This window comes from Nelumbo lutea, chromosome 7 (assembly GCF_056320005.1).
Source record: "Nelumbo lutea isolate HS-2025 chromosome 7, American lotus-T2T, whole genome shotgun sequence".
Lineage (NCBI taxonomy): Eukaryota > Viridiplantae > Streptophyta > Magnoliopsida > Proteales > Nelumbonaceae > Nelumbo > Nelumbo lutea.
The window spans coordinates 23,572,102-23,592,187 of NC_142690.1; the positions used below are offsets into that span (position 1 = coordinate 23,572,102).

The following is a 20,086-nucleotide window of genomic DNA, read 5'->3' on the forward strand; positions in this document are numbered from 1 at the left end:
ACTCCAAGTTTGAATCCAAGACCTCCAACTGCATCTTTCTTGGTTGTGCACAAACTCAAAAGGGTTATTGTTATGATCTTGTCTCAGGGAAGAAGTTTGTATCCATGGATGTCACTTTCTTTGAGGAGACACCCTACTATTCTCGGGTCTCTTCTCAGGGGGAGAGTAGTGAGCATGGAGATTTGGGTCCTTTTCTTCAGGGGGAGTGCAGTGAGAACAGGGTTAATACTTTTGGGGCTGTTCCCTTACCTATTCTAGTTGGTGATGAGGGTTGCAGTAGCGAGGGTGGTCCGAGGGATCGGGAGTTGAGAGTCTATCACAGGCGATGCAGGCAGGTTGATCCCGGTCATCAGTAGTCCCGGCCAGCTCCAACCTCTTCTGCGACTCCAAGTCCAGATATTACAGTCCCAGGGCCCATAGAGACTCCTTCCATTGTTGCTACCTCACCCTCTGCAGATGACCTTGACCTTCCCATTGCCCTCCGTAAAGGAAAAAGGCATTGCACCACATCTACAGCCCACTGCATCTCCCAGTTTTTGTCCTATGATCGCCTATCTCCCTCCTACAGGTCCTATCTCACCTCCGTTTCTGATGTCCCTATTCCGAGAACAGTGCAAGAAGTCCTATCAGTCCCAGAGTGGAGAGGTGCAATGCAAGTTGAAATGGATGCCTTGTTGAAAAATAATACATGGGAGCTAGTTGACTTGCCCAAAGGAAAGAAACCAGTTGGTTGCAGGTGGGTATTTACTGTGAAGCACAATGCGGATGGTTCCATTAAGAGGTACAAAGCTCGGCTAGTTGCAAAAGGGTTCACCCAGACTTATGATATAGATTACTTGGAGACCTTTGCCGTAGCCAAGATGACCACCATTTGGGTTCTATTATCTCTTGCAGCAAGCTACACTTGGCCGTTGTACCAAATGGATGTTAAGAATGCCTTCTTGAATGGGGACTTGCAGGAAGAGGTTTACATGCAGTTGCCTCCTGGATTCTATGATACAGAGGCAAGTAAGAAGGTCTGTCGGCTCAATAAGGCATTGTATGGTTTGAAGCAGTCACCTAGAGCTTGGTTCGACAGATTCAGACTAGCCCTTGGGAAGTTCGGTTATGTACAGGCCCAATCAGATCATACACTGTTCATCAAGAGGGTGGAATCGTCACTGACACTACTTGCAGTATATGTTGATGATATTGTGTTGACAGGAAATGATGGCCATGAGATTGAGTCCCTCAAACAACTCCTTCATCAAGAGTTTGAGGTGAAAGATCTGGGTACACTACGGTATTTTTTTGGTATTGAGGTTGCTAGATCTAAACAGGGGATCTTTGTCTCTCAGAGGAAATATGTTTTAGATCTCTTGGTTGAAATTGGAAAGCTGGATGTCAAACGTGCAGATACACCCATTGAACAGAACCACAGGATTAGTGCAGAGAATGGGGAGCTGCTTGAAGACAAAGTTATGTTCCAGCGGTTAGTGGGAAAGTTCTTATATCTATGCCTCACCCGGCCAGATATCAGTTATGCCGTTAGTGTTGTCAGGCAGCACATGCATTCTCCTAGAACCACACACCTTCTAGCAGCAGAAAGAATACTAGCATACCTGAAGAGATGCCCGGGTAGAGGTATACTGTTCAAGAACAATGACCACATGAAGGTGGAAGTCCATACGGATGCCGATTGGGCTGGGAGTGTTGATGACAGAAGGTCTACCTTTGGATATTGTGCTCTTGTGGAAGGTAACCTGGTCTCTTGGAGGAGTAAGAAACAGAGTGTTGTCTCTCGATCCAGTGCTGAAGCTGAGTACAGGTCAATGGCTAATGGTGTGGCTGAAATTCTTTGGCTGAGATCACTTCTTGAGGAGTTGGGTATTGAGTATGAGAAGCCCCTGATGCTGTATTGTGATAATCAAGCGGCTGTTAATATAGCACACAACCCAGTGCAGCATGACAGGACTAAGCATATTAAAGTTGATCGACACTTTGTACGAGAGAGGGTCTCATCACAAGAAGTTTGTCTTCCATACATCACCTCCAACATGCAGTTGGCAGATATCCTCACCAAAGCTATACGACAGAAGAAGCTAGAGGTAGATTTATCCAAGTTGGGAATGATAAACATTTATTCCCAACTTGAGAGGGAGTGTAGAGAACACTGATGTGGGCCCCACAGCTATGGTCCCACTGTGTTCATAGGGTAGAAAATGTTCTAGTCTGCCTAGGGTTAGCTATTGGTCATTTAGTTGTTTAAGTTGTTTATTTCAGTCTTATTTTTTGCTCTATTTGTTATGTAAAGACTAAGGGTAGATCTGTCCTTTCCATGTAATGAGTATAACCTATAAATATTAATTAAAGTGGCGGCGGCAGAACATGAAGCTTCTGCTTCTCCTTTCAACTCTTGTGTTCTACTGCTTCTCCTCCCTCTTCCTCTTCTTTCCTCTTACCTTTCTTCTTATTTTCGATCATGAAATCCATTAGGGTTCAAGACTGATAACAGTCTTGAACTTCTACTATTAGTAACTGTGAAATTGTTTCACTAGAACCCAAACGAAGACTACAGACATGGGGGGAGAGGCACATATTTGGCCTCTTTTTCTGCAATAAATCCAAGGTACTATTTTTTGGAGTGCCACTTCCCAGCAAAAGGCTTGAATTTTTGGGGGTACAGGGCCACCCCACACCTCCTTTGAAGGAAAGTTCCCTGCAAGGTTAGAGGTCTGAAGCAAAATGTTTTAGAAAGAAGAGCAATTGAAAAAACCAAAAGGGGAAGGTTTCCAAATTCTGCTATCACTACAAGACTGATCAAGAAAGACTTCCCCTAACTGAGTGATCAAATCATCAACCATCCCCATTTCAGAATCCTTAGACCTCTTCTCAAGCCCAAATCCCAGGAGTTATCAACAAACACTGAAGATATCACTTTTCTTTTGTTTTAAGACAAGGAGTAAACAGAAGGAAATCTATCTCTAAGGGAGTTTTTACCAACCCAAACATCTTCCCAAAACAAGACTTTATTTCCAGTATAAGAGGCAAAATACCTTGAATAGCTTTCCAAGGAGAACACCGAGAAGCCCTATGGTTGAGTCCTGCATCCCAACCGTTATCTTCGAACAATACATGAATACTAACAATCACTCTAGACAAAAGTCTGTCATGTTCCATTAGTAGTCTCCAAATCCATTTCCCTAGCACAACTGTGTTTCTTAATCTTATATTTCCTAACCCAAGGCTTCCATCATCCCTACTCCTAGAAACCACCTCCCACTTTACTAAGTGATCCTTCTTAGTATCCCCTAGTTCCCACAAGAAATCCCTCATTATCTTCTCTACTTGGTACTCAAAGGTAGATAGGAAATAAATTGGCGGTTTGTCCAAGTTTGACTTGATTAAGGTTAACCTACCCCCTAAAGAGATGTAATTCCTAGTCAATGAGGTAGTTAATGGTTTCTTCCCAGCTAGCAGGGGTGTGAGACAAGGTGGCCCTATGTCACCTTTCCTATTCACTTTAGTTGCTGATGCTTTTAGTAGACTTCTCTCAGAAGCGGATAGGGCTAGATCTTTAAGAGGGTGGAGAATAGTTAGAGATAGAGTTTCAGTAACCCATCTTCAATTTGCAGACATAATAATCTTTTGTGAAGGTTGTGATCTGATGGAGGTAAGAAATCTGAAGGATTTTATAACTCACTTTGAGAGGGCCTCAAATTTGAAGATAAATTTTGAGAAAAGTTGTGGGAATAAATTTGAGTAGAGAGGAGATGGAGTTTATAGCAGCCTCGTTAGATTGCATTTGATCTCAGTGGCCTCTATCCTACCTAGGACTTCCCTTAGGCGCAAATCCAAAGGAAAGTAGGTTCTGGAACCCAATGGTGGAAAATTTCGAAAAAAGATTGACAACTTGGAAGAGAAACTATATTTCCATAGGGGGTAGAGTTACTTTGATTAAAGCAACTCTAGCCAACTTGCCTTTATACACTTCCTGTCAGTCTTTAGAATTCCTAAAAGGGAGGCAAAGAGGTTGGAAAAACTGATGAGGGACTTCTTATGGGAACCTGGGGAAGAGAAAAAAGATCACTTGATGAGGTGGGAGGTGGTGAGTAGAAGCAAAAATGAAGGAGGCCTAGGCTTAGGGAATGTGGTGAGTAAGAATGAAGCTCTTTTAGGTAAGTGGCTTTGGAGGTGGCCCTTAGAGAGGGAGAGGTTGTGGCATGAAGTGGCTTTGGGACACAGAGGTATCCCAAAGGGTTTCGCTCACAACACCTTGGAAGGCTATTTTTGCAATTCTTGTAACATTGTCTTAGACCCTACTAGGGCGGACTCTAGAATTTGGACACCTTCTCCCAATGGCATTTTTACTTGTGCTTCTTTCTTCAAAGCCTTAAGTTAGTCCACCAGTCCTACATTCCCTCATTTTCCTGTTGATGAGGTTTGGTGCAGAGCAATACCTCCTAGGGTTGGTAGTTTTTGTTGGGAAGCCTATCTAGAAAGAATCAACATTGGTGATTTACTCCAAAAGAAGAGACCCAATACTTGTTTGTCACCTCAGTGGTGTGTTCTTTGTAAAGCGGATGGGGAGACTGGTTTTCACCTACTGGTGTCTTGCCATTTTGTGAGGTCAATTTGGGAATGGGCTTTGTCCCTATTTGGTTGTTGTTGGAACCCCCCATCAGACTTGCAAGGCCTTTTTTCCCCTTCTTTTTTCAGGTGGCGGATAAAAAGGAGAAGGACAATGTGGAGAGGACTAAGGGCTGCAGTATGTTGGACAATTTGGGAAGAAAGAAACTCCAGGATATTCTTAGAAGCTCAGAGAGGAGCAACAGATCTGAGGGCTATCATTCATATTAGGGCGGTACAGTGGTTGAAATCTTTGGAGCTTTTCACAGATTACACTGTGGATGACATGTTGAGGAAGTGGGGTGAAATTGCAAGTTGCACACAAACTAAGTCGGTAATGAGTGTGGCTTGGACCCCTCCACCTAGTGGATTCGTGAAACTAAACTTTGATGGGTGTAGCAGGGAAAATCCGGGACAATCGAGGATTGGGGGTGTTTTTAGGGATGGAAATGGGGTCATTTCTGCCATGTTCTTAGGCCCAATTGGAGTGGGTGACTCCCTTCGAGCTGAGATCTTTGCAGTTATGGAAGGAGTCCAAAAAGCTAAGGAGTTGAACATCAGGAAACTCTTAATTGAAGGGGATTCAGAGGTGGTAATAGGGTGGCTGCTTAAAGATCACAATGGCTTATGGAGGTACAATAATGAGAGGAGGAAGTTCAAGTGGCTGGTGTGGGAGATGGAAGTTAAGATACGTTGGGTTAAAAGATCGGCTAATTCCCTAGCTGACGGTTTAGCTAAACAAGGGGCAGAAAGGGATTCACTTTTTTGGGCCAAGCTGTAAGTTTAGTGTGTTTTCTTTCTTTTTCTTTTTTCCTTTTCTTGAGGTTCTTTGTTGCTCTTGGAAGATAAGTGTGTTTGTCTTCCTTTTGTAAATCTTCTATTGATGAATTAATGAAAGTGTTATTGATAAAAAAAAAAAGCTCCTCAGATTTGTAAGGTATGATGCTTGTTTTGGAAACTCCATTATTTTTCAGGAAGATATTTGGGTGAGCACTCAACCCCTAAAAGACCGCTCTCCTTCTCTCTATTCCATCTCCCTCGTTAAAAAATAAACCAATTTCATGGTTTCTTTCCCCCCTGGTTCGCCCTTTGGATTTAAACTGGAATTTTGGGTTTCAAAGAGGGTTAAGGGATGAAGAACTTCTTTGTGTTTTAGAGCTCTTGTTGCTTCTAGACTCAGTGTGCCTGGACCCCCCTAACTTGGACAAAAGGGTTTGGTCTCTAACCTCGGTTGGCTCCTTCACTTGTGCTTCTTTTTTTAAAGCCCTCTGCTCCAATCCCTCCTCTCAGGTGTTCCTTGTTAAAGAGGTCTGGTCAAGGCCAATTCCTCCTAAAATAGCAGTGTTCTGTTGGGTAGCCTACTTGGGTAAGATCATTACGGTGGAAAACTTGCATAAGAAGAAACCTTACTTGTGTTTGTCCCCAAATTGGTGCTTCTTGTGTAAATTGAAGGGTGAGGACTGTAACCATTTACTGATATCATGCTCTTTTGCTACCAATATTTTTGGAACTGCGTTGTTGCACTATTTGGGTGCAGGTGGAACTTACCCTCCAAAGTAAAGCTGCTCTTCATTCCAGCTGCCTTTGGGAGATTGACAAAAAGAGGGAAGCTAATGTGGAAATGTATCAGAGCCGCTACCTTGTGGACTTTATGGGAGGAGAGAAATGCTAGAATATTTCAAGAAAAGGAAAGAAGTCTTGCTGAAATTAAGGAATGCATAATGACAAGGACAGTCTCGTGGCTAAAATCTTCACACTTGTTGGTAGATTACTCTTTTGATGACTTAAGGAGAAACTGGGCAGCAGTGGCTTCTACAGTCTCCACAAAGAACAAATCACTAGCTGAATGGGAATCCCCATCGGATGGAGTGGTAAAACTGAATTTTGATGGTAGCTGCCAAGGTAACCCAGGGCCATCTGGAATAGGAGGGATTCTGAGAGACAAATTGAAGCACTAGTCTCTTTAAGTTCTGTAATTCCCCTTCCTCCCCATCACAAAACAAGATGATATCATCCGTAAATTGTAAGTGTGTGACCACCACCTCCTCCCTACCAATCCTCCAACCTCTTATCAAATTGTTAGCATCAGCCTTCGAAATCATTGCACTCGAAACATTAGCTACTAGGGTAAAGAGGAATGGGGACAATGGATCTCCTTGCCTCATACCCCTTTTTGCATGAGTAGAAATCTGCTGAATTAAAAAATATGAAAGAAAAGTAGTTTCATGAAGAGAGAAGGAAGAGAGAAGGAGAATAAGAGAAGTTGAAAAGAAGAGAGAGCAATAATCTGGCCGCCCCCTTTACTTATTATTTATACTAAAAAAATAGAATAGTACAAAGACAACTATGCCCTTATAGGGCGGAAAAACATAAAACAACATATATAACGCTCAAAAACATAATAAAATTTGGACTCACATAACTACTGTGGTCCACACCTCCTATCTAACGACGAACATAAAACATCTACTCAGAAAAACATCATAAAACTGATTAATCTTCAACACTCCCCCTCAAGTTGGGAGTAAATGTCACACATTCCCAACTTGCATAGATTATGTTCAAGCTTGTTCTTTGCCACCCCTTTAGTGAAAACATCAGCTGACTGCAACTCTGAAGAGACATAAGGCAAACAAACTTCTCCGGTTGTTACCCTTTCTCTTATAAAGTGTCTATCAACTTCAATGTGTTTTGTCCTATCATGCTGAATTGGATTGTGGGCAATATTGATTGCAACCTGATTGTCACAGTATAACATCATAGGTTCCTTTGCTTTCACCCCAATCTCACTCAAAAGATATCTAACCCAAAGAAGTTATGAGACACCATGAGCCATAGATCTATACTTAGCCTCTGCACTTGACCTTGCCACAACCGCTTGCTTCTTACTCTTCCAGGAGATCAAGTTTCCACCTACAAAGGTACACACTCATGATGTATCCTGTTTTCTAAGCATCCTGCCCAGTCTGCATCTGTATAGGATTCTAGCTTCAGATTCTCATGATTTGGGAAAAGAATGCCTTTGCCAGGGTGCTTTTTTAGATATGCAAGTATTCTCTCAATAGCTTCCCAGTGCTGAACCCGAGGTGCATGCACAAATACAACAGTCGGCCACCATTCTTTGATATCTCCCCACATCACTGACAGCATAAGAAATATCTGGTCGTGTCATACACAAATACAACAGTCGGCCACCATTCTTTGATATCTCCCCACATCCTTTACCAACTCACCATCCACACCATTAATTCTGTGATTTGGATCAATAGGAGTGTCTGTTGGTTTGGTCCCCAGCTTCTTAGTCTCCCGAGTAGGACAAGTACATACTTTCTCTGTGAAATGAAGATCCCATGCTTGGATCTTGCAACTTCAATCCCCAAGAAGTATTTGAGCTCACCAATATCTTTGATCTCAAATTCTTGCTGCAATGATTTTTTGAGATCATTAATCTCCTCCAAATCATTTCCTGTCACCACTATATCATCCACATACACAATCAGAATTGACACCAGAGCATCTCTCCTCTTCACAAAGAGGGTGTGATTAGACTGTGTCTGTGTGTATCCAAAACGGATGAGTGCCCCTCTGAACCTGTCAAACCAAGCCCTAGGTGATTGTTTCAGTCCATACAAAGATTTTCTGAGTTTGCACACCTTTCCTTTACCAATATTTTTATAAAAGCTTACTGGAATGTCCATATATACCTCCTGTAAATCACCATTGAGGAAGGCATTTTTGACATCAAGTTGGAAAAAGGGCCATGAATAGGTGGCTACTAGAGATAAAAGGATACAAACTGAACTCATCTTAGCTACTGGTGCAAAGGTTTCCAGATAATCAACACCATAGGGCTGGGTATACCCTTTTGCTACCAACCTTGCCTTGTACCTTTCTATCTTGCCATCAGCCTTATACTTCACTACATAACAGCAATACCCCTTTTTGTTCTGAGCATACCCAAGAAAAACACATTTCTTGGCCTTAGGATCCAATTTCTTGCGATAAGGGCCAAGAATGTGAACAAAGGAAACATAACCAAAAACCCTCAAAGGTATATGAAATATCTCTTCATTTGGAAAAAGAAGACTAACTGGCACCTTAAACCCCAAAGTCTGTGAAGGAACACGGTTAATCAAATGCACGGCTATAAGAACTGCATTTTCCCAGAATTGCACAGGAACTGAAGTACACACCATAAGACTCCTTGCCACCTCCACAATGTGTCTGTTTTTCCTCTCAACAACTTCATTCTGTTGCGGTGTATATGGACAACTGCTCTGATGAACTACACCATGTTCTAAGAGATACGAGGTCAGGTCATTTTCAAAGTACTCTCTGGCATTATCTGATCTAAAAGCCTTAGTTCTCACTCCAAATTGTGTGAGAGCTATCTGGTGGAATTGTCATACCAAGTTAGGATCCTCATCACGTGATCTCATTAAATATATCCAAGAATATCGTGTATAATCATCCACAAACAAGAAAAATTAACGGAATCCTCCCATGGAAGGGATATGATATGGTTCCCATACATCAGTGTGAACAATATTAAAAGCAGAAGTACTTCTTTTATTACTTGGTTTAAAAGACTGTCTACAATGCTTTCCTAACTGACAACTCTCACACTCCAAAGTATATAACTGAACAGACTCTTTTAACTTTGGGAAAAAACATATCAAAGAACTAAAAGAAAGATGTCCCAAGCGATTGTGCCAAAGCATAATCTGGTTCATTGACTCTGACCCACTACTACTGCTACTGCTAACATGATGGCCCTAATGTCTCGGAATCTCATCCAGAAGGTAGATTCCATTCACCTCACGACCACTCTCAATCATCTTTGACTCCAGATCCTGCAAAACACAAGTGTCCCTGGTATGCTTAGGCTTCTTGCAATAATCACACACCAAGTCCTTATCTTCCCTTCTAGTCTCACTACTCCCCCTGAGAGATTGTCACTCCCTCCCTAGAAAGAATATGTTGCCTAGCAATGTCAAATTCAGGGTTCAGCCCTGCCAAGAACTCAAAAACCCTATTCCTCTCTACCAGTCTGTGATAAGTTGCTGCATCATTTACACTTTCCCATACCATAGTTTCTAAGTGATCTATTTCCTGCCATAGGGTTTTCAACATGGAGAAATACACAGCAAGAGGTTTTTCTCCTTGTTTCATACTTATCACCTGATTTCTTAATTGATAGGCTCTAGCTTCATTTTGCTTTTGAGAGTAGGTTTCGGTCACTCCACCCCAATCTCCTTAGCAGTATTAGCCCATAGGAAATTTTTTGCAATATGAGGTTACATAGAATTACACAGCCAGGACATTACCATGTAATTCTCCTGCACCCATCGGGAAGAGTCTGTATCAGGTTTCTTCTCCTTCCTAGTGAGATACCATAATTTTCCATGGGCACCAATAGCCATCTTAGCTGATTGTGTCCACTCCAAATAATTTGTACCATCAAGTTTTACTGAAGTAATGATCCCAGACCTAAAAATATCACTACTACCTCCAATATAGTACCGGTAGATTTCATCTCGGTATTCCAACTCTCCATCTTACTTTAAACAGTTCAATAGTAAGAAAAAATAGATTGGTGACCTTCAAAAAATAATTTAATATCACACACACAGAAACCAACCCTTCCGGAAGAAGAAAACCCTAACTGGAGAGAAATCTCTTTACTCCCCACGCCTCCCAACAGAGAGAAGAGTGAATCAATCACTCTGGGAGGTTTAGAAAATTCCAGAAACCAAACCACTCTCTTTAGAAAATCAAAAGAAAACTAGGAATACTTATCAACCAATGCGAGCCAATACGTGACAAAATTTTGAACCTTTAGACATACTATAAGACGCTCTTTACCCCAAACCCATTAGCATATCTCAACTATCCGATGGAAGCCAGAAGGAACCAAATGTCCAATGGAATTATTATGTTATCAATAATTCACCAAGATGCTCATATATTCCAATGAAAAGTTACTTAAAGTTCAGCTTACTAGACTAACGTTAAATTCATTTACTAAAATTCAAATTGTCATGTTATTCAACTTTCCTTTTTGATAAGTTATAGCTTATTGAAGACTTAAATCAGGCATTTACTTATTAGTTAACATTTAAGAAAACTGTAAGCAGATCAGATAAAAAACAAAGAGTCCAACTTTTCTGGGACTCTTCCCTGTACTCCAGTTCTTCCTGATTTTGATGCCGAACAGTAGATCACCTTTCTGATGACTAGATCCCACCAAAAAATCCAAGAACTAGGCAATCTATAGCAAATCGATCAGCCCTTTACTACTTCATGCAGTCGGCCAATCTAGGGCTGCATGAGAATGCTTCAAGAAACCCTAGTTGATGCTCTGATACCAAGTAGAAATCTACTGAATTAAAAAATATGAAAGAAAAGTAGTTTTTTGAAGAGAGAAGGAAGAGAGAGGGAGAAGAAGAGAAGTTGAAAAGAAGAGAGAGCAATAATCTGGCCACCCCCTTCACTTATTATTTATACTAAAAATAATAGAACAGTACAAAGACAACTATGCCCTTATAGGGCGGCAAAACATAAAACAGCATATATAACACTCAAAAACATAATAAAATTTGGACTTACATAACTATTGTTGTCCCCACCTCCTATCTGACAACTAACATAGAACATCTACTCAGAAAAACATCATAAAACTGATTAATCTTCAACAGTAGGGAAGGAACCCCTAGTTACACCATTCACCAGTATTGAGAAATGACATGAAGAAATTCATCCCTTTACCCATCTGCACCATCTCTCCCCAAACCCTTTACGCTTGAGAACCTCTACTGAAAAATCTCAGTCCACCATTGTCATATTGCCTTTTCAAGATCCAATTTGCAAACCAGCCCCTTTCCCTTTCTCCTCCTCTTCACCTCAACACATTCATTGGCAATAAGTGTTTGATCTACAATTTTTCTTCACCTCACACTATCTTTAGAGCCCATGTGTAACTAATTGGCATTAGCTTTTCCTTTTTAGTTGCAATTTTCCTTGTAACATGATCAACAAGGCTTGGTGCTTATGTGTACTTATGGTACTCTGGTACTGTAGTGCATTGAATCAAACTGCGGTAATTTTTATGGATCATTTGCAGAAGCTTCTGACTGAGAAAAAAAGGAAGCCTAAAAAAATTTAAAAGCTTTTAGAATAAAAGACAAATTTGTCAAATGCTTCATCCCATTAATCCAGTTGAAAACAACCCTCTTGAAGTATAGAACTGCTTGAGATTAGATGCAAAACCAGAAAACAAACAAGAGAAGATTAAGAAGATGAGAGAGAGAGAGAGCTGGCGGCAATGAGAGTTAGAGAGTGAGGGGTTCAAACTAAACCTCCCTCTAACACTCTAAAACATTTTATTAAGTTAATATTTGAATTATTACAAAGAGGCCCTTGGGTGGGTGTTGTCAGTTGTTTATGTTTATGTATTGTTTATGTTTATGTATTCAGGTTTAGTACCATAAGGGTACTGTTGTAATTTCCTCATTGATTACATTGTTCGGCTGTACTAGTATAAATAATAATAGATCATTCTTTTGCCCCCTAAGTTCAATAGGGGCTTTCAATCCTGTCGGCACTCCTCTCCTCTCTCCCTCTCTTCTCTCCTCTTGTTTCTCACTTGCTCTCGCTCTTGCTCAACATGGTATCAAAGCAAGTCGTCCAGGCCTGAAGGGTGGTGTCAAGCAAACAGTAGCAGATAGTCTTTTCATCTCCCAAGGCTGTACCCATCGAACTGCTAATCAGTTGTATTCAGTTCGACCCAGAAGTTGTAGAGACTTTTCATCTTCCAGCCCAGAAGTGGTATTCATTGTCGATTCGATTGTAGAGAGGCTATCATCTGAGGTTCGTAGAGGGAGTTTTTGGCTTACAGAGAGGCTATCATCTGAAGTTAAAAGAGGTACTGTTCATTTACTGTTCGGCTGCCCTACGGATTGGCTGTTTATTGATTGACTGTTCAGCCGATTGACGGACTATTGAGGGACTGTTTTTTTTAACAAAGTAGTTGTATTCAACTTTGTTTTGTAGTCCTTTACCCCTTCGATGGACTGTTGATGTCCTAAAACAGATTTCTTGTATTGATCTCAGTCATTGACTGTTCGGCTACCAGACCTATCGATTAGGGGTGTGGTGATCTTCACCTGTTTTTTCTATTCTGTTGGAGGGTCATATGACATCTATACAACTGTAGGTCATACAGACCTGATTGTGTACTGCAACTGCAGTGTTCTCTTCTTGGATTCCTACAAGACCGTAGGTTATATAACTGTAGGTCATACAGACCTGATTGTGTACTACAACTGCAGTGTTCTCTTCTTGGATTCCTACAAGACCGTAGGTTATACAGACCTGTTCCATAGGTCAGAAGGACCTGTTTCTATAATAGCCATGTACGGAAGTACTCCTTTGGTTGCTGTTTTTTTTAAACCAGGAATCATGAGTAGTGAAGATTCAGCCTCATTTGGAGTTTCCTCAATGCCGAATGGAATGGGTGGGGGTGATCTATCCTTTCCTATGGCTGTTGTCCCTCTCGATGGTTTAAATTACCTAGAGTGGTCAAGAGGGATCAAGTTATACATCACTACAAGAGGGAAGATAGGCTACATTAATGGGAGGATAAAAGAACCATCCTCCGGGAGTGCTGAATATGATAGATGGAATCAGGAGAACAGTATTGTTATGTCCTGGCTCTTGGTTTCCATGCAACCTCAAATCAGGAAGAATTTCATGTGGGCTGAAACTGCGAATGAAATCTGGGAACAAGCAAAGTCTACATATTCAGAATTGAGACACTATGCCAAAATTTATCAACTGCAGGCAGCATCTTCTACTTGTAGACAGGGGGGGAGGTGTTTATCGGTCTATTACTCTGACTTAACATCTGTCTGGAAGGAGTTGGATCACTACCAGAGTGTAGATTGGAAGTGTGATGAGGATGCTAAGAAGTACAAATAGTTTGTCTCCCAGCAAAGGGTGTTTGCATTCTTACATGGTCTGAATCCTATGTATGAATCTATCAGAGTTCAGATTCTCAGGTCTAAGGATCTCCCTTTTGTTCAGGAAGTCTATGCTCTTGTACAATCGGAAGAAAGCAGGAGAAATTTGATCAACAGCCCTGGTGGGGATGCTGTTGTATTAGTTGCAAAAGGGGTTGTATCTACTGGTGGGGGATCTTCTTCCCGGAAAGGAGATCTCGAGAAAAAAACAGAAGATAAGGAAAAATTGTGGTGCACTCGTTGCCTGAAACCCCGACACACCAAAGATACCTGTTGGGATCTTCATGGGAAACCAAAATGGGATCAAGATCTGACTAAGAAGCATAGTTCAGAGGTGAATAAGAAGTACGGGCAGCAAAATACAAAGAAACACCACATGGCCAACATGGCTACCCGGGAGCATCAGCCTACCATTTCTACTGTGATTCAAACACATCTCACTGGACCTGACCCGAGGTAGGACATTATGAATTTCTTCCGTGACCATTTAGAGCTCTATGGTAGAGTAATTCGTCAGATGGATACTCCTCCCTCAACCTCATTTGCATCTACGTCAGGTAACCCTGCCACTGCTTTTCATGTTGCTTCTCACACCCATGACTCTTCATGGATCATTGATTCTGGAGCATCAAAACATATGACTGGTACGTCCTCTTACTTTCAAACCTATCACCCTCTTTCTGGAAGAGACAAGGTGAGACTAGCCGATGGATCATACTCTTTCATAGCTTGTCAAGGAACTATCTCTCTTCCTCTTGGCCTTACCCTCTCTGATGTTCTTCATGTTCCAAACTTTCCCATTAATTTGTTCTCTGTTAGTAGTGTTACTAATTCCTTGAATTGCTCAGTGACTTTTTTCCCTTCTCATTGTGTGATTCAGGATCTGGCCTCGGGGAGGACGATTGGTAGGGGTCGTATGGCTGATGGACTTAACATGTTGGAGAATAAGGCTGGTCTTCATGTTACAGAATCTATGAGTCAGTCCTGTAAGAAAAAAGTCTATTTATGGCATTGTCGTCTTGGTCATTTGTCTTTTGAGTCTTTGAAAGTTGTATTCCCAGAACTGTTTAAGTCAATGTCTGTCTCTGACTGTTCTTGTCAAACGTGTCAATTGAGTAAACATTGTAGAACTCATTTTCTTCAAAGACATAGTAAATCTGAATCTCCATTTCACATTGTTCATTCTGATGTGTGGAGCCCTGTTACTTTACCATCTGAGAGGCTACAAGTATTTCATTACCCTCATTGATGATTATTCTAGATTTACGTGGGTATACCCGATGCGAACCAGGGAAGAAGTACCAAAAATCATTCAAGATTTCCAGCGGATGGTCTTCACTCAATTTCAAACTGAAATCCAAATTTTCCAATCAGATAATGCAAAAGAATTTTTTCATAGTGACTTCACAGAATTTTTTGCTTCACATGGTTCCTTTCACCGTAGCTCTTGTGCCCGCACACCACAACAAAATGGTGTGGCCGAACGGAAGAACCGACATCTCCTTGAAGTGGCTCGAGGTTTACTACTTCATATGAATGTTCCCAAACGGTTTTGGCTTGAAGCTGTTCTTTGTTCCACTTACCTTATAAACCGTATGCCCTCTCGTTGGTTAGAGTACAAAGCCCCACATCAACTTCTCTTTCCTAAGGCTCCCCTTTTTTCTATTCCTCCTCGTGTCTTTGGTTGTCGGTGTTTTGTCCAAAATCTGTCTCTCACATGTGGGAAATTGGACTCTCGTGCTATACCTTGCATATTTCTTGGTTACTCTTTCACTCAAAAGGGCTACCGTGTTTTTGATCCTGTTTCTCGTAAATTCTATGTCTTCATGGATGTTTCTTTCTTTAAAGATGAACCTTTCTATCCCGTTTCTCCTCAGGTGGAGTGTAGACATGAGGAGAAACTAGCTCAGCTTCCCTCTCTCCATGACCCTCCACCTTTTCGTGTTTTTTCTCGTCGTCGCAAAGGCCATCCAAATCCAAGAGCTGTAGAGAATCCGGAAGCTATAACTCCAGTGCCACCAGACTCCTCGAGGGGGGATCATTCTCACTCAGGTATTTTAGCTCCCAATGATGTCTTTGAATCTATTGAAAATGATTCCTCTACTGCTAATGATCTTGACCGTCCTATTGCTCACAGGAAGGGTGTTAGATTGTGCACCACAAAACATCCCATTTCCAACTTTGTCTCCTATGAGAACATTTCACCCTCATTCCGTGCCTTCCTTACCTCTATTGACAGTGTCCCTATCCCAAAAAATGTGGTAGAAGCTCTTTCAGTTCCTGAATGGACAAATGCCATGAGGGAAGAAGTTAATGCCCTTCACAAAAATGGCACATGGGAACTTGTTGGTCTTCCCAAGGGAAAGGTTCCAGTTGGATGTAAATGGGTGTTCACAGTCAAGCATAAGGTTGATGGAACAGTGGAAAGGTATAAAGCTCGCTTAGTGGCAAAGGGATTCACTCAAGTGTATGGAGTTGATTATGCTGAAACTTTTGCCCCCGTCGCCAAGATGAATTCCATTAGAGTCATTTTCTCTCTTGCAGCCAATCTGGATTGGGTTTTACACCAACTGGACATCAAGAATGCATTCTTGAATGGTGACCTTGAAGAGGAAGTGTACATGATTCAACCTCCTGGGTTTCTAGCCCAAGGCAATGAAAAGAATGTGTGCAAGTTGAAGAAGTCCTTATACGGGCTGAAACAATCACCAAGAGCTTGGTTCAGTAGATTCCATGTGGCAGTTCAGCAGAAAGGATACATGCAATGTCAATCAGATCACACACTGTTCATGAAAAAAGGAGAAGGTAAAATTGATGCTCTAATTGTTTATGTGGATGACATAATTGTTATTGGTGATTGGGAGGATGAAATTCAGAAATTGAAACTTTTCCCTGCAACTCAGTTTGAAGTGAAGGATCTAGGACCCGCTAGATACTTCCTTGGAATTGAAGTTGCTCGATCAAAGAAGGGTATCTTCATTTCTCAAAGGAAATACGTCATAGATTTACTTCAAGACACTGGAAAGATGGGGGTGAAGCCAGTTGACTCTCCCATTGACCCCAACCATAAGTTAGGTGACAACAGTGGTGAATCACTTAAGGATGTAAAACAGTTTCAGAGGCTTGTAGGGAGATTGTTATACCTTTCTATGACTCGCCCAGACATTGCATATGCTGTTGGTGTTCTCAGTAAATTCATGCATGCTCCGAGGTCTTCTCATCTTGAAGCAGCAGAGAGAATCCTCCGATATTTGAAGAAGTATCCGGGTACTGGTTTGTTGTTTCAAAAGCACAGACATTTGAAAGTTGAAGTTTATACAGATGCAAATTGGGCTGGATCCCAAAGTGACAGAAAGTCTACTAGTGGCTACTGCACATTTATAGGAGGGAACCTTGTTACATGGAGAAGTAAAAAGCAAAATGTGGTAGCTAGATCCAGTGTTGAAGTTGAATATCGTGCTATGGCCCACGGGGTTGCTAAAGGCATGTGGATAAAGAATTTGTTGGGGGAGTTGGGTTTCCCAGTGACCAAACTTATAACTCTATTTTGTGATAACAAAGTAGCTATAAGCATTGCTGCCAATCCAATGCTACATGATAGAACAAAACACATCGAAGTTGACATCTTTACAAAGTGTGTACCCCCTATGTCACTTTTGAGAACCAGCTTGCAGACATCTTTACAAAGGGTTTAAACCTTTCCAGACATCATGATCTTTGTGACAAGTTGGGCATGATTGATATCTATGCTCCAACTTGAGGGGGAGTGTTGTCACTTGTTTATGTTTATGTATTCAGGTTTAGTACCATAAGGGTACTGTTGTAATTTCCTCTTTGATTACATTGTTCGGCTGTACTAGTATAAATAATAATAGATCATTCTTTCGCCCCTTAAGTTCAATAGGGGCTTTCAGTCCTCTCGGCACTCCTCTCCTCTCTCCCTCTCTTCTCTCCTCTTGTTTCTCACTTGCTCTCGCTCTTGCTCAACAGTGGGCAAGAAATTACAAAAACAGAGTATATAAGAGTATGGGCCCAGAATAAGGCCCATTACAGAAGAAAACATAAACATAACATAGAATGACAGCCTATGGGCCATTCGGCCCATCTTCTCTACAAATCCCTCTTTTCGAAATGGTGTATTTGTTTTCTTTCTTTATTATGGTGTTACCTTCTGATTCAACTTTTCCTTATCTTGTCTCCTCCCCTTGATAAACTCCACTTATTTCCATTTTTTTCCTACTGTTGCCACTCAACATATTCATATCTGCTAGTCTACCACATTCATTTTATGGACATCTTGATTTTTTTTGTTTGTTCATTTATCCTCTCTGTAACATAAAAATCATGCAAATATTATCATCAAACATATGAATGAATATGTTTCTTAAACAATAATCATGAGTATTATCATTAAATATTTGATAGATTCATAACCATAGAATGTCAAAACTGTCACAATCATTAGAAGTTTTTAAGTTATGACCATGTGATTTTAGTATTGATTAACTGATTATAATTGATATCTCACCTTTTGACTGTCAAGTTGATTTTTTTTTAATAATTAGTCAAGTTGAAATATTTTCTATCATTGGGTTTTTACAAAGGCCTAAGCTGGTTTTGCATATGGACAGGATGGATATATAAACTATATATGGGACTTTTAGCAGTATTTTGTACAAACTCTATCAACATTCATGCTGGCCTAAATGGCCTTGAAGCTGGGCAGACAGTTGTCATTGCATCTGCTGTAAGCAAAAGAATAACAGTCGAATATTGTTTTTCTTGATGATGTCAATTTATCTGAAAATAATGCATTATCTGTGATTACAGATCTTGATACATAATGTGATGCAAATTGGAGCATCTACAGTTCCTGAATATCAACAAGCTCATGCATTCTCTATTTACCTTATCCAGCCTTTGCTCACAACTTCATTGGCCTTACTTTGTTACAACTGGTAAATGTTAAGAGGGCTGCTAGGAAGAAAAGCAATAGCTGCAATGCATCTTTTTTATTTGAGCTAAAGGACAAAACAGTGTGCCTATTAACTGGTTCAGAGGTTACCACTTGTAATTACTCTTTTTCTTATTGAAGAGGTGATACCTCAAAAACTGGTGATGAGGTTAAACCTTTTGTCTTTATTAAGTAGGCTCATAAGGTGCTGTCTACCTATTGCATTGCTTTCTAAGCATTTTACAAACTTGCATATTACATTTTTCTCATCTTTCCCCTTACAAGGCTCTTTTCACCAGCCATTTAATCGTCTACAACATTCTAAATGTTCTTTTTTTCATGGGTGTTCTAGGTATCCTTCTTCAGTTTTTGTGGGTGACACCTACACTTACTTTGCTGGGATGACCATGGCTGTAGTTGGCATACTGGGACACTTCAGGTATGTCCTGCTCAAGTCCTTTTCTCTCCCTAATTACAAAGCTATAAAATTCAATTTAGGTCAAAGCTATTGTAGAAGTTGTCCCTTTTATAGTTTTCTCTAGATCAGCAAATTGGTGTTTGGAAGTGAAATCTATCTAGATTCCACCATGTGAAGGAATGGTACTTTGTGACTTTATTACCTCAGTCATGTGCTTTAAGTAAGGATGTTTGGAACTTTGAATAACTGAAATACATTTTTTTTTTGCTACAAAATCCACTTTGTGGCTCTATACACAACATAACCTGTGTTTGCAGTAGCAAATGAGTAATTCCTGATGCTCATTATGTACTGTGCTAAATGTGAACATGCAGGTTCATAACTTGCGTGTTTAGGATGGGGTTTACATATTTAGGGATTTTATTTGAAGAGGGTAAAGAGGCTAACAGTTGAAGCTGGGTGGTATACACAATGGATGCAAAAGTTTAGAGTGCAAGTGCAGTGGACTGCACAATGCAACCAGTTGTGGCTGAACTTCGATGGATGCAGCACTGGAAATCCTGGACCATCGGGGGTATAGGAAGGGCCTACAGGAACAAAGAAGACAAAATGATGGCAGTATACTCAGGACCAGTCAGTTATGTTGACTTCCTGAGAGATGAATTGATGGCAATACTACATGGATTGCAGTGGGTCAGTCTTTGGGTTATGAGAATGGGGTAGTGGAAGGGGATTCAGAAGTAGTGGTGGGTAAAAGGAAAGGGCCAATGACTATGGCAGTATAGATATAAGACATGTTATGAGGGAGACACAACAGCTAGCATCAGAGGTGGAAGCTAGTTTTAGATGGGTGCCAATATTTGTGTGGGGCACTTGACATGCTTATATATGATATACTCTTTTTTCAAAAATCAAATGAAATTTAAATTTATTGATAAAAAAACATTTCAGAAAATTGCTGATTTATTCTAATGCCAGAAAAAGTAAGGAATTGAAACAGTCATGGGTTTTTAGAGGGTAAATATAGGATATTATGGGGAACCTAATAATGCATTGGATGGGAAGGTTTTGAGCTACTTAAAGCTT

General features: G+C 40.8%; 1 protein-coding gene across 3 annotated transcripts in view; it reads left to right on the top strand.

Moving 5' to 3' along the window:
- The window catches only part of LOC148845670 (uncharacterized), a 36,879-nt gene that overhangs the window by 14,368 nt on the left and 2,425 nt on the right, over positions 1–20,086 (top strand). For all 3 annotated transcript variants that reach the window (XR_016102552.1, XM_088956094.1, XM_088956095.1), the window contains exons 5-7: positions 18,260–18,375; positions 18,459–18,586; positions 18,935–19,021. Coding sequence is in view for 2 of the 3 variants with exons in the window: in XM_088956094.1 (XP_088812220.1) it covers positions 18,260–18,375; positions 18,459–18,586; positions 18,935–19,021 (331 nt within the window). In the remaining variant the exon portion in view is untranslated. The remainder of the gene's footprint in view (positions 1–18,259; positions 18,376–18,458; positions 18,587–18,934; positions 19,022–20,086) is intronic.